The sequence below is a fragment of the Rhamphochromis longiceps genome, linkage group LG7 (genome assembly GCF_057381845.1).
Source record: "Rhamphochromis longiceps isolate RC_006_pf linkage group LG7, R_longiceps_female_GT1.1, whole genome shotgun sequence".
NCBI lineage: Eukaryota > Metazoa > Chordata > Actinopteri > Cichliformes > Cichlidae > Rhamphochromis > Rhamphochromis longiceps.
The window spans coordinates 32,609,330-32,631,222 of NC_140563.1; the positions used below are offsets into that span (position 1 = coordinate 32,609,330).

Genomic DNA, 21,893 nt, shown 5'->3' on the forward strand with positions numbered 1-21,893 from the left:
TCCATAAACACCAAAAAAAAAAAATTCCACTAATGAAGGTCTTTTATTATTGTATTATTTTTGTTTTTCATGTAAATAATTTCTCCTAAAACCAGGTGAAGGAGACCATGAAAGAGACCATTAAGGAGCACCTATTAGATGAAGATGAGGATGAAGAGGAGGAGATGAGGAGGCGCGAGGAGAAGTCCAAGTCTCTGAGTCTGCTGGAGTATAACCTGACGATGGACACAGCCAAGCTCTTCATGTCCTGCCTGCACGCCTGGGGTCTCAACGAACAGCTGGACACCATCTGTCTGGAGCGACTGGGCATGCTCAGACCACACTGCCCCATCTCCTTCGGCTTGATCTCCAGAGGAGGCCACATGTCTCTTATGTTGCCCACCTTCAAGGTAACTGTCTGTTATCACCTGGGTTCCAGGTGTCTTTCCATGAAAGACATATCGTTGAGCATGGAGCATTTAAAAAGCTAAATCAATAGTTTGATAACAGGGCACCTGAAAATAAGAACCTCTTCTCTTTGTATAACTCCATTTTCCAGGAATCTTTGCTTCGTCAGCTTTCCCTGGCGACAGGTCGGAAGCTATCTCTGTCAGACATAGTCGGGAAGGGGACATATGGTGTGTCGAGGGCTGTCACCACACATCACCTCCTCTCCGTCATCTCACTGGCCAACACTCTGATGGGGATGACCAACGCCACCTTTGTTGGAGAGCACATGAAGAAAGCACCGGCCAGGTAACAAACACACATGGACTAACTCTTAAAAGTGATTTATTTTTATATTTGTTCTTTAAGAACTCTTATATTCAGAAGAGTTGGTTGAGCCCAAACTAAAGTTAAAAAAGTAAGAATGTTGGATGTATGATCTTGCAGTGCTGTGATTGCAGCCATTCCCCAACTCTCTGTGAATGGTACTCATGGTCTTTGATCAGTGGGTTTTGGTCAGTGGTTGTTGATCAATGGTCATGAGAATTTTCTTAATTAAGATTAAGGAACTCTCCTCCCAGCCCATTGTTCCTTCAGTGGGCTGGTTTCAGTCATTATGCAAATGTACTGTTTATAAGATTGGGGAAACCTGCAGTCAGCTGAGACTGAAGAAGTCACTTGGATGAGTGACGAAACGTTTCTTCTACAAAATGCTACGTCCAGATGAACATAATCAACTTTTGGAGATTTACTTACCTGGACGATTGAGCATATGAATCAAGACGAAATGTTGGATGTAGATTTACCTGGTCAGTACAAACTAATCTACAATGGCAGGATTTACTTCCTGTGGCTTTGCAACTTATGTTTTCATGTTAGCCATTTCTTGATACATGAATTGATAAAAGGTTTGAAATATTGATGTTCAATGATTGGATGAATGATAAATGGTTAAATGCACAGATGCATGGATAGAAAGTTAAAGGGCTAATTATATAGTTGGATGACTAAATGGTTGGATAAAAGATGTTTTGGGCATGGATGGATGGGAAGATTCGATGTCTATTAGATGGATAATGACATGGATATATGTTGGATGGATAAAGAAATGTTGGATGTGTGCATGAACGGATAGATGGTTTAGTCTGTGGATGGTATAATTGATAGCTAAATACCTGAATAAATTATGCATGGATGGTTTGGTGGATAAATGTTGGATGAGTGGATAGATGGCTAAATGGTTTGTTGGACTAACAGCTGGATGGAGGCAAAGTGGTTGGATGAATAGACGGTTGGATAGGTGGCATGTTGGTAGTTAATTACATAACTTTAAAAAAATATATATATAATGTGCCATTAAATGAACCAAAAACAATATTAAAACTAAATGGAATGTGATTAATTCATATATTTATATTGTTAAGCTATCTTAACAATATAACAATATTACAATACATATGTAACAATACAAAAACTTATGTAATGTTTTTGTTTTTACTCCCTTTGAACTTTCACATTTTATACATTACTGTCTACTTCTATATTTACTTTTGATCTTTGTTCTTCTGTAGCTGCTCTGGCCCACGCTGAGTAAACAAAGCTGCAGCAAACTTGTTTCGTCTTCATGTGGCTTTTATAGGATTTAAATTTCAAACTTTGTTCATCAGCTAAAAACAAACAGCAATTTGTGGAAATCAGTCTGTTTCAACACCCTGAATTGTGCACAAAAATGTATCCACATTTGTTTTAAATTGATATCAGTTTATGAACCCAAGTTCATTTTATCTAGAATTATCAGGCTGATAACACACAATTCTGATTCCAGCTTAAAAAACGATAGAACAACTGAAACTGCAGCAGAAACTGAACTCAAAGTGCAGGACATATACTATCCTACCACCAGCGGCTGAGCTCTGGCTGTGTGTGTGTGTGTGTGTGTGTGTGTGTGTGTGTGTGTGTGTGTGTGTGTGTGTGTGTGTGTGGCTGATTGTTTAGTCTGTCTGAGCTCTCATTGTGCTGTGAAAGATTTAACACAGAGGTCGAGGTCCTGCTGCTGTAATACCAACACAACATTTCATCGTCCCGTCAACCCTGCTTCAAGGATAACTCTGCAGGGAGGGCGAGCAGCGAAGAGTCAGAGATGATAAAAACACAGGTCGAGGGGTAGTGAGGTGTTTGATCAGCCTTCATAAGTTTTCAGTCTATAATTGACTTATTTTTGTGGTTAAAATATATTTTTCCTGCCATATGTCCAGCTTTACAATGATAAATATTCAAATTAAACAAGGACAAAGTTATTTTTTTCTTTTAAACTGTGAATTCAGAAATGAGCTGTCATGAGCTGGGATACATAACTGGAAATAAATACAAAAATACCAAAACAAGACAAAAGAAGAACCAGGCTGTTGTAATGGAATAAACACAAGTGATGCTGGGTTTGGGTGGGTGTGGTGGTAGTGATTCAAGAGTTGCAAGAGCTGTAAGTATTGTCAGAACACAGGGAAAAAAATACAAATCATAGATTTGGTTCACAACACAAACATTGCCTAAAGTAAAGTTTGCGTAAAGGTATGGGCAGTAAAACAAGTCATTTCAGGCAAAATATTAGCTGACGGGCCCAATATAAGATAAATAAGGATTTTTTTTTTTTTTTATTTTTTTTTTTTTTTTTTTATTTTTTTTTTAATAACTGTGGATCAGGCAAACCTCTATTAGAACCCAAAACCAAAAATTACAGAGCTTTACTTTAGTACTTTAGTCCCTGTAAAGTTTCGTCCTCTCAGTACTTTCGATGTCATTTTTGAACTCTTTCCCCCATAAAGACGACATTCGAGGACATCCGCTGTTCCCATAATGACATGTTTTGACACCTCAGGATCTGTCAATAAAAACGTGGTTTGATGAAAATTTTTTTCCAAGGGTAATTGCCACCCTGATGCAAACTTAGTCATTTTGTTCAGTGAGCATACCTGTAATATGACAGAAACCAGTTCAGAAAAGAGCTTTAATGGTTACTCCTAAATAGGTTTTCAAGGGCTAAAGGGTTAAACCCCCTTATGTCTCCTAGGTTAGGGTGGAAAGTACAGCTTGGATTCTCATCATCATTAGTCTTGTCTAATATAAGTGACATAAAAGTCAGCTGTAAGGTGTCCTCAGTGTCAGTCCTGGGTCAGTTCTGAAATCCTTGAAATAGAGTAAACTCAACAATACTGTAAAGTCATGATGACTTTTTCCCTCACAATCAAATCTGAAGTCCTTACAGCCAGAGCTAAAGCCCCATCAACTTATACAATGATAAGTTTGAATCTCCTTAACATTCAAAGGAGCAGGTCAAATCATCTAATTTTGCCTCCTGGGTGCATCCGTCTCGAGGTTTAAAAGAACATGCTAGATATTCTATATCTCATCTGGGCTGGAAACACGTAGGGATCACAAAGAAGGGACTGGGGAATGTTACTGGGGTGAAGGACGTCTTGAATTAGCCTGCTGCCAAATTCCAGAAAGCAGAAGAAAACTGGTGGCTGGATGTCAAAGTTAAAATCAAATCAAGTGTTTTTCTATTTGACTCCTTCTACCATTGCATCCTGTCATTGGTGGCATTGCTGATGTCACGCTATTATCAGATTACCTTTCTGAGTAAGAAATTAAAGGAAGTCAAACTTTGTGGAGTAGATACAGTCACAGCATGAAAAGTAAAAAGCAGAAGAACAAAAGACGTCACTCATAGGCTGACTTTCCAGAGAAGTTTATTACTTTCACATAAACCCGTAACTGTGCTTCTGTGGAGTGTCCAGATCAGAGGAGGTGATTGTGCAGCTACAAACAGAAGCTGAAGACTTCTTTATGAAGCTCAAACAAGGATCTTCTCTCTGGCCGTCTTCGCCTCGAAACTGCAGAACAGCAGTTGTGAATATTTGAAGTTGTTTTGGTTTTTGGCTTTTTCATGTTCCTCATCTTACATTTATGATAGTGGAAAAGCTTCCTCTCTGTGTGCTGGAGTTTGAAAAGAAGTATTCCTGAACTCTTTAAGAGTTTCAACAGCAGTTCCTTCACCTGCCTTTGCTTAGGCCTTCAGCTTGGCTGCCTGAGACGGGACTGAATTAGCCTCAACCACACCTCATTTAAGTGATTTTTCTAAGTCAACGTCTATGATCATATTGCCTTTTTGTAGGAGTCTTTAGCTCTTTCTTCCTCAAAACTATTTCTCTTGTCCAAACCTTTCATGTCTTTGTCTTCACTTTGGGTGGATTCTGACAAGCTCCTTTTGGAAAACATGAGCTTTACCTTTTGGACATAAACTGTATAAAAGGTGGATCCTAGCCATGGTGCCATTTTGAAGCATCAGCATTGTGAATTCAGAATTAATGACCTCTATAGTTTCACACTTTGCAGAGTGATCCAGTGGACCTGATTGGACCCTTTGGATTTTGTTTGTCAACTGCACAGGGATGAATTGGTACATTTGGACGTTTTACAGATATGGTTGTAGGAAGCTGGCAGGTTAAAGACTTTGTACATTTCTCACTTCAGAATTATTGTACATAGTTTGTTTTGTAACCAGCTGTAAAAGACTAATAGGGTATTGTCATCATCCTCCTGTGTGGACGGGCGATGTGGACATCCAAGTTTGTGAATAGGTGTATCTACTAAAAATCTTGGACAAGTTTGAATCTCATTGGCCTCGACCTCAAGGAAAGAGTTCAGAGGTCAAGTTTTCTTAAAATCTTGTGAATGCAATAACTTGAGAACAAGGCGATGTGGGATTTTGAAACTGATACCATAGGTGTATCTAGTAGGAGGCTGATGGGTACCACTGACCGCTGCCAGTATTGTTTTTATTTGGTTTTGTTTCAGTTTTAGATTATTCTCATATGTATCATGTCTAGTTTTTAATTTTTCTTTTCTGTTTACTAAAATATTGTGGTCCTGCTGCAATTTTAAATAACCAAGAGTTGGGGATGGCCACATTTTTACTAGGCGTGACCAGAATGGGCAAAGTTAGAAAGGAGTATGTTAGAGGGACAGCTCAGGTTGAACGGTCGGGAGAAAGAGAGGCAAGGCTGAGATTATTTGGACATGTGCACAGGAGTGGATATTTTGGGCAAACAATGATGAAGATGAAGAACCAGGCAGGAGGAAAACAGGAAGACGTATGTATGTAGTGAAAGAAGACATGCAGAGGGTTTGTGTGACAGAGTAGGACACTGGGAAGGCTAAGATGTAGGCAGATGAGCCACTGTGGCGACCTCCAAAGGCCGAAAAAAGGGGCTGTTTGGCATTTCTATCAGTCATTTTCCCAGGTAAAGCAGCTTGGTTGAAGTTAAAACACCAGTAAACCACCTGTTTGCTTTTCTGCACATTAAACTGATCCAATCTTTTTAGCTGCTTCTGGTGACATTACGGTAAATTGTTCTTTTATATTGTTCATTTAATTATGAATTTTATTTAAAAATAGATTTTATATGGATTTCTATTTTTGTGGATAAAGGTAACTTTTCTGTATGCCAGTGGGGGAAAATGCTACGTTAATCACTGATTTTGTTTTAGTCTTCTATAATATTTTGTCACAAGCACATCTGGCTTTAGTGCATGTGTGAAGAGCTTTCTAACATAGGAACTCTGAGTGCAGTCCAGGATATTTGCAGAAGGACAAAAAGTAATTATTTGATCTCGTCTTTATGAGCTGTGACCACTGTCCTGCCTCTTTAAAGAATTTTGTCTTTTTTGTCGTTTTTTTTTCTTTCTTTTTTAAAATGGAGCTGTCTGGATGTGTTTTTGTTCCCCGACAACTGCAATTGATCACCCAGTGGATTGTTGTATTGGAAGTGTTTGTGTGCCTCTGAAAGTTAGACGCCTCCAGTCTGTTCACAGAGGACTGTGTCCTCCAACCAAAATTCAATAGGCTGGAGCCTGAAAAACACACACACACACACACACACACACACACACACACACACACACACACACACACACTCAGCTGGTTTCAGGAAAAAGAAATAAGAATCTTGCGTATGTGAACTCCTGGTTTTTATGAATGCATGTGTTTCTGTGTGTTTCTTTGAATTTTAGTGGTGTGAGTGTGTCTCTGTGTGTCTCTCTGTCTGTGCATTGGCCCATCTCTCTGCTCCCTGCTGCTTTAATATTTCATGCCCTCTCTTTGTGATCCTCCTCCAGGCCTCCCAGACCAGGAGGAACCCCGGAGACTCCTCGCCGGACGCCTGCCGCCCCCCCTCAGCCCTCCAACCCGGCGCTACAGGCCCAGATCAAACAAGGTAACTACAAAAGGAGGTGGCGCTCGCTTCGAACACCCCTGGGGCCCTGTGGGGAGGGAAGGAGGGAGGTGGGGTTTGATAATGCAGCCCACTGGCAATAAAACCCACCGAGGGTTGAAGAAAAGAAACAAAAATATCACAGGAGGAAGCTGCTGTTGTTTCCAAAGTCAGCAGGTCTTTAAAGGGCTCTCTTGCAGTTGTTGAACTTCAAAGTACAAACATATGACTGCAGCTTTGCATCTGGGTTCTCTGGACTGTGCTCTGATAAGGGTAGCATGGGTGGCAGTGCTCTGCTTTAATGGCTTGGAAGGGTTTTTCTTTGACTCAGTTGTCATCACAAGTTCAGAGATTCACTGTGAACACAAAACAGATTAGCGCAAAAACCTAAAATGACCGGTGTTTGTTCATAGTTGTGTGAATTGACTTTACTTTGGTCCGAATAAGTCTGAGTTTGTGCACTACAAACCCTGTGAGAAGAGTGAAGAAACAAAACTAAATACAGGACGAATTACGCTGGGCTATGGGCAGCATTTGTTGTTTGTCTTAGTGAGTGTTCTGTTACAGTTTGTGTGCTGTGATGCATCCCAGCATGCAAAGCGTACAAAGCATTCCTGTTTACAGGAAGAAGTTTATATGAAACTGGGTCAGATTGAGGTCGGATCATGTTCTCGCTACGAATGAGCCATTCTGGAGTTTTCAGTGTTAGGCCAGGGGGTTTCTTCTGAATTAGGTTAAAAGCAAATGAAGTCATGTTCAAAATCAGTGTTAAAAAACAAAACAAAACCCCACAGGCACATTTTCGGAATAATGCTTGCACCTCAGTGTTGGGTTTTTTTCTTTTTTCTTTGCCTTAATGATTTTGTGAATAAAATGTACTTTGTTTATCCCAAATTTGGGGAAATGGCTGTTTTTTTGGGTTTTTTTTTTTTATCGGCATGAAAAAATACAAAAAAAAAAAGAAATAACCCTCCAAAAACAGTAACAAAGAACAAACACAAAAAAGCAGCTCATAAAAAAACAATATTTTGTATCTGTGTTTGATGTTAGAAGCACAGCTGTTAGAAAAAGTATTGAGTAAGTGGTGCAGAGGTAGGTGTCCATTAATTATCCATAGTCCTTCACCACAGCCGGAGTCATTTGGATGACCTCTACGTTAGTTAGTGGTGAAATCCAAACAAACTTTTACTCTCTTTGAGTTGATCTAGTCTCCTCCAGGAGGGTTGGAAAAATGGCAGCACAAGAAGTAAAGTGGTAAATGGACTGTGCTTAGGAAGTGCTTTTCTACTCACACTGAGCTTTCTTACTACAAGACTCATTCACCCAGTCACACACACATTCTAGCAAGCGCTTTTGTTTCTTTGCCTAACATTGAGTCACACACACACTTCAGTGGATGCAGCTCATGGTTCAGTGTCTTGCCCAACAATACTTTGACATACAGACTAAAGGAGCCAGGGATAGAACTACTGTCGTTCCAGTTAGTAGATGAGAGGGATGTCGCCAGAACCAATACTTACGGTACGGTTTGATACCAAAATTCTGTGAATGCAATGTTACTTGTTTTTCTTTGGTACCACCAAGGCTGTATATCCAGAACTGACGGGGGCACCATACAACCCCAAGTGTTCTAGACTGTCTGTAGATGCTGAAAATGAAAACGGCCCAAAAGCAAAAGATTTGCTCAGTTTCCATGATAGCTCTGCTCTAACTCAGTGATAGGAAAGGCAGTGTTCGAGGGGTGGTTACCAAGGGATGATAATGGATTCACAAGAAGTGAAGAGAAAATTATGTTATTGTCTTTTTCAGACCAAGGGAGGAAATACTTCCAGTTCAGAGAAGCACTTAAAAAAAAATCCAGACATGTTCAAAGAATTCAAGCTGAGTAAGCTTCAGGTCATAGTAACAACATCCAAAATATTGTCCTCCTTACGTTATCCTGAAATGCAGTTCATCATTTTGTCCAAAACAGCTGGCACTGAAATGAAGTCAGCTTCTTTTCATAGGCTAAAATATTTGCAATGGCTCACATTAAATGCTGAAGCTAACATAATGTAGCTGTGATATTCGTAGGCTACTCTGCAAACATCCTACCACATCACACATTACTGTGTGTAATCAACAAATTAAAATGTTACCATTTTAAATAAATGATCTGCCACCATGTTAGCATTTTACAACCAGTTGGCATTTCTTTTCCACCACACAAACTAGTTCAAGTTTAATAACGTGGAATAATTATTTTGTTTTGGTGTTGAATTGTATAAGTCTGCTGTTATTGGACCCGACTGCTAGTAGATGACCCACTCTACCACCTGACCCCACAGCCTCTGAGTAAGTGGAAATCAGCCTCTATCTTAAGCAAAGGTTAATCACGTCTGTGGCAGATCAGTAAACAGTCGAATGAACAACTTCTGTGATTGGAAATGCTTATATTTGAAGTCAGTGAATGATTCCTCTGTGCATCCCAGAAAAACTTTACTAAAATATATTCTGTTGCTTCCCCATGTGGTATCTCTGTAACTTTGTGGGCTGTTTTCTTGACCATAACTGTAAGAGCTGGATGATCAAACGCCTAAACAAGGCAAAAAGAGGGAGAGATTTACAGGTTTGCACAGAGAAACCTGCTCTGCTTCACTGTAGGGGATGTTTTAACCAGCTGTCACCATCTGCCTGCTCCCCACCCACACACACATCTGCCTACCACACAGCAACAGCCTCAATACCTACAAATACACACCGCTAAAAATCAGGTCCACATGCATACACACACAAGCGTGTGCTATAAGTGGCACCCTCGGGTGTTGGGTGGAGGCAGGGTTTCTGTGCCATTGTCACGGCTTAATGGAGGCCAAGCGTGACAAGCGCGTGGACTTATTCACGCCACACGCCTATTCACCGCCATTCAGAGGGAACGCTCGGCCGTGACCTCTGCTTAGCCAGCTACTCCTGCGTGGCGTGTGTGTGTGGCTTTGTGAAGAAGAGCAGTGCTGTTAACCCTGCTCACCGTCTCTTTTCACATGGAAATAAATGAGGAGGCCCCTCTAATATACTCCGGTTAAGCAGAGAGATGAACAGAGAGAGCAGGGAGTCCACGCATGATTTTTTTTTTTTAAGGACACCCCCCCCCCCCCCCCCCCCCCCCCAAAAAAAAAAAAAAAAAATGTCACACACTTAGTATTTTATTATCATGTTCGCGACAAGGTGCAAAAGAGCTTTCAAATTCTGTCTCTATATTAAATTTTTTTCTCTCTTTGTCAAAAGTTTCCATATTTAACACTCTAATAGTGAATGTTTGCCTTCAAGGGTCAATCTGTGAAAATCCAATCAGTGTCTCCCACCTGACCCCCTCAGAATCGTCTGATTTATTAATTTACTTTCCCAAAAAGGTAAAGTAAACTTCATTTAATAAAGTCATGAAGAATATTACCTTCATATTATGCTGAACTTGTCACACAAGTTCAGACTGGAAATAACAGAATGGAAATGCTGGTTGCTTTTCTTAAAAGAACTTTATAGCAATCATCTTCTTTCTTCTGGTTCCTCTTTTCTTCTACTTATTGAATTTTCCTTCTTTTCCTTCCTCTCTTCTCCTCTTCCTCCTCCTCCTCCTCCTCTCCTGTGGTCTTTTCCACCTTCTTCTCATTCTCTTTTCTTCTTTTCCTTTGGGGAGGAGGTGAAGGAGAAGACATTCTTCTCCTTTGGGTTCTCCTCCTTGTTTTTATCCCCATCCTTCTTGTTTTTCTTCTTTCTCTGCTTCTTCTACTAGTTCATTATCATCTTTTCCTATTCCTCCCTTTTCCCTTTTTGTTGTTCACTTCTTCCCCTCGCCATCTCTTCTTTTTTCCCTTCCTCTTGTTGCTTTTTACTGTCTTTTCTTTCACCTTCTCATCTTCCTTCTCCTCCACCTTACTCTTCATCGTATGCTCTGCTTCTTCTTTCTTCTTCTCGTAAAGTAAATCATTTCAATATATGCTTTAGAAATATTCAGCTTAGACATAAATAGCTCTATATCATCTATATAAGTATTAGTATTTTATTAAACCAACATTTAAATCATGCTACAATGCTCAGGAGATAACCTGCCAGCTAAAACTGGTTTAAGATGGACAAATAAACATTTACTGCTCCTCGTGTACTGGCAAACTGCTGTCTAATTACCTCAAACTGATCATTTACTGTTTCAGTCTTTTTTTTTCTCCCTATTCTCCTCTTCTGTCTCTTCCTCTCTTTTCATTGCTCACTGCATGGCTTCAGCCTGCTGCCTGTTCTCTGCACAAACACCACTCCCTTCAGGATTTCTTTCACTTACTTCCATTCAATCTCTCTTTTGTATTACAGGGTTTCTTTCTTCAACCATTTTTTTCTTTCTACTTTTCTACTAAAGTAATGTTTCTCCGTTTCCTTTGTTGTCTTTGTGCTTCATGTTTCCTCTGTACTAGATTAACTTTGTTATCAAGAACTTGATCAAGAACAATTTTCTGTGTATCTAAGGACTAAAGAAATGTTTTTTAAAATGGTGTATATCAATGAGGTTTAACTTTTACTAAAGTGCCTTAAAGGTTTCAGGTTTGTAGTTCTGGTTCATGAAATTATTAAAATTACACTGGGTGCATAACATTTTTACCTGTAGACTTAAAGTAACTGGGGTTTGTTTGGGGTTTTTTGATTGTTCCAGGTTGAAAAGGGTTAAAAAAAATGGTACTATAGTCTGAAAACTTTCTTTTAGCTGTTGGTTGCTTGGGTGGTGTTTTATTGCTTTCACTGAATTCTTGCTGGGAAATACAGTGTCCATCTTCGTTTCTCTTGTTTTTATTTTGACAGTTATGTGAGTTTTCAGTCTTGTTTAACAATTTATATTTATAATTTTTTTTATAATCTGCTTTGACTTTTATTTTTTCATTTATTTTTGTTGGTTTGAATTAACTTTTTTTTATCTTGCAATTACTTATGTCACTTTGTTGTATGTGTTTGTTTATTGTTTTAAACAGCTTGAGCACATCCAGTAAATAGTTGAAGGCTTTTATTTTGAAAAGAATGAGAACTCAGAGCATTTAGTTACACTGCTGTTAGTATCTAGGTGAGTTTATTTGGAAAAATTAGGCACCCCATTTCAAAACAAGGCTCAATATTATGACTTGGCTCGCTACGTCCACGTTTTATCCTATCTGTGGGGAAATTTGACATAGCTAAACACTAATGTTAGCCTTTGATCCATTATTTCCAATCCTTTGGTTATCAAGGCCATTTTCACATTTTTCTTTTGTTTACCAAATAAGATGAACTACTTTGATTTTACTTTTATTTGCATATTTTCAAGCAGAAGAACTTAATTCAATTTGAAAAGGAAACATTATTTTCTAACCTCTAGCTGTTCTCTTTTTTTCTGCTGTTCTTTTGTTGTAACTTCATTTCTTCTTCCCTCCTGTCAAACTGCTTGTCTCTTCTCTCTGTTGGGTACTTAATATATTCACATCTTTCTCAACTGTTCTTTCCTTCTTGACTATTTCTTTCCTTCTCTTCCTTTACAAGCTGCTGTAGCTCCTGCAGCCAACACCGTTGCTGCTGCTGCCGCCTCTGCTGGGGCTCTGGGAGCCCCTGGGGGACTCCCTCAGGGGGCTCCTGGCTACCCCAGCCCCGGGCCTGCTTCTCATAACATCCTCTCAGTCAACGAAGGTACTGACTGAACTGACGGCTGCCACTTAGGAAAAGTCTCAGAGCCTTCTTCTGCTTCCCAGATCTTTTTCACTGCCTCCTGTCCTTTTTTATTATTTGAATCTGTCCCCCTAATTTCTTTTCTTTTATGAGTTATTCTCTGACCTTCCCTCTTTTAGTGTTTTCTTCTTATCTCTCTTGACTTTTCTCTTTATGTGATTATAATCCCTCACCTCGCCTTGGATCACCTCATTTCTCTTCTCTTGCACCAGTCCTGTTTTCCACTGCAGCCAGTTTTGGTATCTAGCTCCATTTTTGTTGTGTTTAGTTTTTTCCCTGAGTGTCCTATGTCCTTTTTGTCTACAGCGCTGCTATCTTTTTACCTGTTTAGTCCACTTTCAGCCCAGTCAGTTGAAGGAATTAGGTTAATCTGCATGTCACAAAAAACTTTGCATAGGAAGAGGTAGAGTAAATTTGTAAAATCTGGCTTACCAAGCAAGTGATTATTTCTCCAAGCCTTGCACTTTGCAATTTTGTTGAAATTGCAATTCTGGGCCAATCTGTTACAAATTTAATGATTTGTAAATGTGAAATACTCCACAAGAAGCTGCTAACATGTCAGCAGCTCTAAAATGATTTAATGCTTTTCCTAAATTTGGTGCAATAAAGAGTGGTGTCGTCTGCAAACAGGCTGACTTTACTGTTATTTGGAACTGACAGAGTTGAGTGTGCACTGAAAACAATCCTTATGCCCTAGTGTTGTCTCTATTATTCCCAGCTGTTGGCAGTAACATACAGTCCTGCTCCGTTTCTACTGTCTCTACCGCCTGTCTGAATGTCCACATGTCTTGATGTTCCAGTGTCTCTGTGCTGTTTGCATGCTTGCTATTTCCACCTGAGTGTTTCACTGAGGAGATTTTAAAAAAAAAAAAAAAAAAAACCAAACAAACAAAAAAATCAAAAAGGAAAGCAAAATGCACACCAGCACACCCACCTCACTGTTTTTTGTTTTTGTTTTTTTTATTAAATTTTTTTTTAAAAATTTATTTATTTTTAAACAGATGCAATATGGAAAATTGCGTTTAAAAACAAACAAAAAAACACAGAGAACTGAAAGCTAACTAAAATTTTGCATTATTGATTTTAAGGCTTCTTTTTTACATGGACTTGTGGTTGGAGTTTCTCTGGTGTCAGAGCCTACTGCTCTCCTTCCTTTCCTTCTTGTATGAACCTTTTTTGTTGTTTTTTCTAAAAAACAGGATTTTGGATTTCACCATGGAGGCTTGCTCTCACTCCCACACATATGATGAATGTGTTCTTTTGTTTGTTTTTCAAAGATTATTTGTGATGTCTAAGGGAATTCAAGGGAATACAAGTTCCTTTTCAAAGCTAATTAACTTTTTTGTACACTAAAACAAATGGGAGACAGCAAGCATGCTCACAGTGTCACATTCTTTCTCAGTACATGTAGGAATATATATATTTTTTTATTTCAATAGCTGTTTAGTCAGAAACGCTGCCCTGCAAAAACTAATTTCTTCCTTTGTTGCTTTTATGCTGTTTATAAGTACTATAATATGTATTACCACTAGCAGTTGCAGTAATAGCAAAACAAATTAACACTACACTAGTAGTTGTTGTAGTAGATAGTAGATACAGTTAACAGAGAACAAAGTGACACCACACACACACACACACACACACACACACACACACACACACACACACACACACACACTCACACTCACACTCACTAACTTTCATTGGACTTCCACAGCTTTGTTCCTGATTTGTCCTGAAGCTTGTCCTGTCGGCAGCAGTTCACCTAGAAGGTGGTTGTGGTAACACGAAGCCCATAAACCCAACTAATGCAACCTAAATAAAACTAAAAGCAGCATATCCAATACGTTATTGAAATAAAAACCCTTTAGGAAAAAAACAAAACAATTTTTACTCTGGTCTCTTCTTGTAAACATTAACAGGTTCCTCTTCATTCCCTCCAGGTAACAATTCAAATTTTTTGGCACTTCTCTCGTTGTTCTTCAAATATAAGTTAGTTCTGCACCATTTGATTTTCTGACTGGTCCATGACAAGGAGGGGACCTTGATGAGCATAGCTTTGTTCCAAAAGTTCATTGGTTGTCAACAAACCAACAAACTCGTTAATGGAGATTGTTTTTGGAGGTTGTTTGTTGTTGCTGTTGACCTTTTTAATAGGACTCATATATGAAATGGATGCTGCCAGCTGCCTGTGAGTACAGTCCTGGAGCAGCTTATGCTTCTTTGTTAACCAAATGAATCCTCAAGCCAAAGTTCAGTCTGATTTTAAAAAACAAACTAACAAAAAAAAAAAAAACAGGAGTAAAATTTTATTTTGGGAACTAGAATTGATTCAAATTTCTGCAGTTTTTGCAAGGCAGTGATTCATATTTGTATGTGGAGGTTGACTGATTCTGATTGCTTTGATTTCCTATGTTATAAACAAAATAGTTATTATAATATATCTGTCACATATGATGAAATCTTTAGTCTGTCAACCTCTACATAGTATTTCTGTAATAACGTTTTATTTTTTCTGTAATATCTGGATATTTCATTGGTGGAGGTAAGTTTATACGGTTCCCCCAGCAAAGAAATTTGTATGAAATTTCTTTCCTGCCTAACAGCCATTCAGTCTCCATCACACAAGTGCATTTCATAGACATGCATCATGTCCAGAAACCATATATTAATCCAATATATGTGATTAAGGTGCTTGATTTATGTTGAGTATCTGCAAATAAAAAGTTAAAGTCACAGATGAGTAAGAGGTGATGTGTATATCTTTGGTGTATGGTCAGAAATATGAATATATGCCATTGTTTTGAGCCCTTATAAAGCGATACCAAGACATTTTGAATGTTTTTGTCACACAACTGAGAAACGGAGCGTTTTAGTGTCTGCCATTTATTGTGAAAGCCTTCAGTGTTTCTTTTTGTTATCAAGTAAAAACCCACATGTAGCTGAGAACACACACTTAAATTCATCATGCCAAGGTATCGTGACAAGGCTTTTGTATACCTGTTGTTTACTCCATCAGACAGACTCTGGTTAGCAGAAAAAATTTTGTTTGCTCTAACCAAGACTGCAGATAATGTTGTCGATAATATTCTCATCCCGTGTTTGACTGTTGTTACTGTGATTTTTTTTTTTTTTTTTTTTTTTTTGTCTTTCTTTCTTTCCTTTGGAAGTCAGTGCTGTCACATGGAAACAAGTTTTTAAAAATACTTTTTAATGTACTTTTAAAGACTAAAATGGTGAGTTAAGTATGTTCTTTCTCTGCAAGGATGACTCAAGAAGACACTGAAGTTTGTTTTTTGGCCACGATTTAAAATGACGACAACAACAACAACAAGAAAAAAAAAATTACTTTCAAGGCTTTCAAAAACCTAGTAACCCCTTGAACTTTTCCATTTTGTTATGTTACAACAACAAACTTAAAAGTACTTAACTGGGATTTTGTGTGATACACAAACACAACACTGGATCGGGGGCATCTGTTCATATTGTGCATTTGTATTCAGCCCCCTGAGTCGATACTTTCTCAAACTATCTGTCACTACAATTACAGCTGCAAGTCTTTTGAGGTATGTCGCCACCAGCTTTGAACATCTAGAGTGCAATTTGCCCATTCTTCTTTGCAAAATAGCTCCAGTACAGTCAGATTGGATGGAGAGCGACTGTGAACACATACACTCCATTCCATGCCTTGCGTTTGTCTGTTACACAAAATCACAATAAAATACATTCAAGTTCATGGTTGACAAAATGTGGAAAAGTTCGAAGGGGTATGGATACCTTTTCAAGGCACTGCATTAAAAACCGTGTTTCTATTTGACAGCAATAGCATTAGAGAGACTTTAACTTGTTCTTGTAGTTTTTCTGACTGTTTGTGTAAAATGTGTTGGTGTGTGTGTGGTTGTGATTGTTTGTGCAGGATGGAGCCAGCTGGCGGCCATGCACTGCGTGATGCTCCCTGACCTACTTGGCTTGGACAAGTTCAGACCGCCACTGCTGGAGATGCTGGCGAGGAGATGGCAGGACCGCTGTCTGGAGGTATGTATGATGCCATCAAGGAAAAATTGAGTCAAAATTGAAAAAACAAACAAACAAAAAAAAACTGCAATTCCTCTAACGGCCACTTGAGGCAAGCTAAAAAAAAAAAGTGAGTCAGTCGCCATCAGTTTTGGTCAAGTTACTTCAAAATAGTAATGAGTTACTAATTATTACTTCTCCAAGAAAGTAATCCAATTACTTTGCTGAGTACTTATTTTCAAAAGTAATTAGTTACTTTATTACATAGTTACTTTTAAAAAAAACATGATACACAACCTGAATAAGTAATAAAGCAATTGGCTTTTCAGCCCAATTCTATTGTTTCTGCATAATCTATCGTATAAAAGTGAACCAAATGAAAAAGTCTATTTTAAAGGCTTTTTTAATTAGTTTTAACCTTTTAACTTTATGCACATTGCATAATCAAAAATTAAATTATATGCAGCAGTCTTTGATTTGAAGAAATTTGTTTAACATTTAAACATATTCCAACATATAAAATAAAAATTTTTTAAATGCTTACACTCACCCTTTCAAATAGATGCAAATAAAACACAGCAAAAATTAAATAAAATCAAAGATTCAGTAGTTCTAAGTCCTATCGCTCTTAAATCTATTTTTCTCCTGTTTAGCAGGAGTGGGACCGGTGCAGGTTTTCCCGGTACCACAGCAGTGTTTCTGTGAATTTCACATTCCCGTGGCAGCGTGCTAGGTGCTTGCTTAGATTTGAAGTTAAATTTTTTGCTGTAGAAATAAGTTTTCTTACCACGCAGAGTGTAGAGCGGACGCTAGTGGTTTTGTCACTTTTTACGGGTCAAGCTCAAAGTAATGTCAGTACTTCCAAGCTTAAACTCTGCATGGTCGTACTCTCTCCCGCACTCCATATTATCCATTGTTGATCTACACATGTCTGTTGCTGCCACGGACGCCGCACACTCGTACATCATTGTCATGAGACACTCACAAACAAAATCACAGTTTAGTAATGCAGCGTGCTTACGGGAAAGCAACAGTAATCTAATTACTGTTTACTTTTTCATTACTTGAAAAAAGTAATTGGATTACAGTAACACATTACTGCTCATCTCTGGTTGCATAGACTCCCATGTTTAAAAATCCAGCTTTACAGCATAAATAAAGCTGTTTATAGCCTGATACAGACATAAATTTTGTTCAGTTTTCCCTTCATAAAAAACATTACAGGGTGTGAATTTTTCTTAATAACTCATCCAACTGGATTTTTATTAAGACTTAAATTTAGGGGTGTGGCCATTTTTATTGACAGGCATCCCTACACATCCTGGGGTTGGTGCCATTTGGACCACTTTAAACTTTGAATGGAGTGGAGTTGGTCATCTATGAATCTTTACTTTTAATGGCTCTATTTGTGTTTGTCATATCTATATTTTAAAATGTTCTTATGTCATTAATTATATTAATTTATGCAACAGTTCATCCACACAGAAATCAGGATCTAGTAAAAAGTATTGTGTAACTCAAAGCAGCAGGTTTGATGTGGTGGTTAAAATGCCCATCTCGTCCACATTGAGGTCACTGGTTACATTTTGACTCTGTTTCTGCTTTCTCACTAAGAGTGTATTAGATATAATGACAGAAGGAATCTTTTTTTTTTTTTTTCGTAAGAGATTTTACTGTGAAGCACTTTGTGGTTTTTATCCTGTGAAAAGTGCTATATAAATAAATAGATTTGATTTGATCAATATTAATGTGCATGGGCGCATTAAGCGAAACAAAACAGTCAGATAAGTCAAACTTTACTCAACTCATTCTTCCTGCTTCCTCCACTTCCGTACCTTTGATTCATTAATGTTGAATTCTCACGCAGCTGCTCTATTCCCATGTTGTTGCAGTAAATTAATGACTAACCTCGTATTGTGGATGAATAATCTCAGTTGTTCTCCTGACTGAAGTTTGGTCCGTTTACAGCATCCTGCCATGCGATTACATTTGTCCCTAACCATAAGAAACCCTCATGTTAACTTTTATCAAGTGGAAAAAAGTTAGCATTCATCCTCCAGCTTCACTGTTTATGCTATGCTAACATAGCTGTGTCACTAGCGATCACATAGCACATCATTATATACCAGCTAGCCCAACTTCAGTAACCCTACAAACGTCACTGCTGTTTAGTTTCCTGTCTTCATTTATGTTGGAAGTGATAGCAGAGCTGTACGTTTGAATCTTTCAGAAATCTCTCAGTCAGAACATGCTATATCATGTTTAGGTGGAAACTACTTCCTGCTAACTCCGTTTAATTTAATAAATTATGTTTTCATGCCTGAATGTTAAGCTTAATTGCTACACTTGGTAAAGCAGCAATGCTGATCATTTTAGTAAAGATGAAAAATTTAGACAGTTTTTAACTCTCAGTGATGCCGCAGGGTTCATTTGACTTTGGGACCTGAAGCAGACGGAGTTTTGGACCCAGATTACTCTGCAAGGCTCCTGACTATGGTAGTTGTAATGCTCCAACAATCCATCAAGCGGTGCGGCTTCATAGCTTACCAAAGTCGTACTAAAACATTTTTTTGACAGATGTTTGAGCGCCGTGTGCTACATAAAATCTGTTCGAGGTCAAGTCAACCAGAATTCATACACAAGGCGCACAGGATTATAAGGCGCACTGTCGATTTTTGAGAAAATTAAAGGATTTTAAGTGTGCTTTATAGTGCGGAAAATACGGTAAATAATAACATGTGATATTGTTTTTAATTTAGTGTGTTTGTGGTTTCAGGTACGAGAAGCAGCCCAAGCTCTTCTCTTGGCTGAACTGAGGAGGATCGGCCAGTCAGGACGCAAAGAAACCATTGACATGTGGGCTCCATACCTGCCCCAGTATGTCGACACAGTCAGCTCCCGTAAGTATCACTTTGTGTGCTAATCAAATCAATCGTGATATGATGCGGTCCCTTTTATAAGGTGCCTTTATAAGTTCAAGGTATTTGTATCAGTATTGGTTACTACTACTAAAAAATTAGTACTACTACCAATTTTACTACTAAACTACTACTAAAAAAATATCCACAGCAGTTTCCTAGCAGAATTTCTAAAAACAAAAAAGGGAAATAAAGGTATTCCGTCTCCTTCACTCTTGGCTCTCTGTAATGTCGTAGAGAACTATAAGGAAGCTAAAGTAGCCTGTTTCAGACAAAATGAACTTGGAGGCTGAACCAAGGACCAACCTCAGTTTCTTTTTTCTTTTTTTTTTAGTCTTGTTAATATGTTAAGATGACTTTTAAAGCCGTGTATAGCATTGTCCAGCTCATCTAAATTTTTAACGAATATCTCACAATAGCGGCGCACAAACCACTCTGATTGGTGATTTCTTTCTGCAGCTGTCAGTGCCGTCTCTCTTTACCGCCGTCTCTCTTGCTTTGCCACTCTGTCTCCGGCTCTGTCTATTCCCTGGTCTCCCTCTCTGTCTATAGTTAGACCTGCTGATGGGAAGAAAGGTGAATCTCTACGTTCTTTTACTAGAAACGGCGCTCTAAAATGCAGTGTGTGTGTGTGTGTGTGTTCAGGAGTCGCCCTGTGGTTGCTGAGGATGCTAAGGGTTTCTCGGGGGAACAGTTGCCGTGGAAACGGGCACCGGTCAGTGTTGTGTTACCACAGCAGTACCGCAGGCAGGGGTGGTGCCTATGTGTAGGGGAGTGATGGACTGGTGACCTCCAGGGATGAGGGAGAATGGAGGCGGGTGGAAAAGGAGGTTAAAGGGTCATTGAATTTGAGCTGTGTGCTGCATAGCAGGACTGGAAAAGGCAGAAAGATGACTCCTGCTGGTCCTGGAAATCCTGGATCTTCAGGGGACAGTCGGAGATGTGTTTGAATCCTCTGGAGACGTCCTCTGAACCCTGAGGCTCTTCTTGGATCAGTCTTTGGTTTACAGTAATTACCGTAACTTAAAACCCAAACTTTTTTCTCTGCACAAAACCCATTGATTAACTGATTAAATGATTTTCTACTGTTAGTAAAGATGTAAAGATGCTGACCAGCACCTTCAGCAAAACACATCTCAGAAATTTGGGTCTGAGTGTTTTTCATCAATTACCATAAGTCGTTTACTGTTTGTCCTAGAGACAAAAATCTAACTATTTTGGAAACGAGAGGACACGATAGTAGCTGACAATATCAGCTACTGTTATTGCTATTTGGATGGCTATGACCACCCCTACCATGAAAATTATCTCAGTAGGTTACTCGTGTGTATGTTTCTGACCAAACTGTCAGAGTGCACGAGGGTGGGATGAGACCTTTAGTGAGACCTGTGCTATCTGACCAGTGTGGTAGAGAGTCGCCTGTATTTATCTGTTAGGCTTAAGTGCAGAGGAAATGTCACTGAGCCGAGTCCCTCCGTCGCAGCAGGGAGCCAACTTGACAACACACACACAAACAGCAGCAGCCGTGCCTGACCTTTCAGCTCTCCTGGAAGTGTTTAAAAGGCTTTAACACGGAGAAAACAGGGGCTGTTAACCTCCACTCAGAGGAAGAAATGAACTGTCCACAGAGTCTCCATCATCACTGCTGTGATGGTGTGGAGCAGCACATTGTTTTGGGAAAGTAGTTTTATCATCAGAAAGTGGCTGCGTGGAGCTGTTTACCTGCAGACGGGAGGTCTGGTTATATCTGGAAAGCCATGAGTGGCAAAGCTGCTGTTAACAATTAAAACAAACAAACAAAACAAAAACTGAAAACAGGTCTTTCATAGCTACAGGAGCTGTGAGGCAGGGTACTGAGGGACCCCACACACACACACACACACACACACACACACACACACACACACACACACACACACACACACACACACACACACACACACACACAGCTCTCATATTCACACACACTTCATTAACCAAAGTCCCTGAGCTTTGTTCCTTGTTCCAGTTTTCAGGGTCAAATGGTGGATATGTGAAGCAGCTGTTTCTTTGATCACTGAAGAGCACTCTGTTTCCCCCTTTTCTCTCTTGCTTTTCTCCGTTGTTGCTTCTCAGTCTACCTCGAACATCCAGATTGTTACTTTTTTTTTTTTTTTAACTCCAATCAACCTGCTGTTCAAAGTCTCCCTCTCCCCCCTCTTTCTTGCGTCTTCCCTTTTTTCCTTCATCCTTTCCTACACATTTTTCCCAGCTTTTCTGTAAATAGTCACACTGAAAACCCTGTTTCTTCATGTTCAAGAGCATGAAAGTGTCTAAAAATCATCAAAAATCATAATCGTTTCCTACATGTAATTCACAAATTTTTAGTCCCTAAAGATGGTCAGTAATATTGCCTAAATCTAACCAAGTAGCAGCTTGGTTAGATTTAGTGAGTAGTGAGTGGTTTTTAGTCCCATAATCTAACGGAGTAGTCTTTACTTCCTAAATCTAACAGATTACTCAATTAGACTTAGGAAGTAAAGAGTAGTTTTTACTTCCTAAATCTAAGAGT

At 39.0% G+C, this 21,893-nt stretch overlaps 1 protein-coding gene across 3 annotated transcripts in view; it reads left to right on the plus strand.

The window, feature by feature from the left end:
- The window catches only part of wdr7 (WD repeat domain 7), a 100,131-nt gene that overhangs the window by 26,291 nt on the left and 51,947 nt on the right, over positions 1-21,893 (plus strand). For all 3 annotated transcript variants that reach the window (XM_085413396.1, XM_085413395.1, XM_085413394.1), the window contains 5 exons: positions 96-389; positions 539-735; positions 6,601-6,698; positions 16,327-16,445; positions 19,201-19,324. In XM_085413396.1, the coding sequence (XP_085269522.1) occupies positions 96-389; positions 539-735; positions 6,601-6,698; positions 16,327-16,445; positions 19,201-19,324 (832 nt within the window). The remainder of the gene's footprint in view (positions 1-95; positions 390-538; positions 736-6,600; positions 6,699-16,326; positions 16,446-19,200; positions 19,325-21,893) is intronic.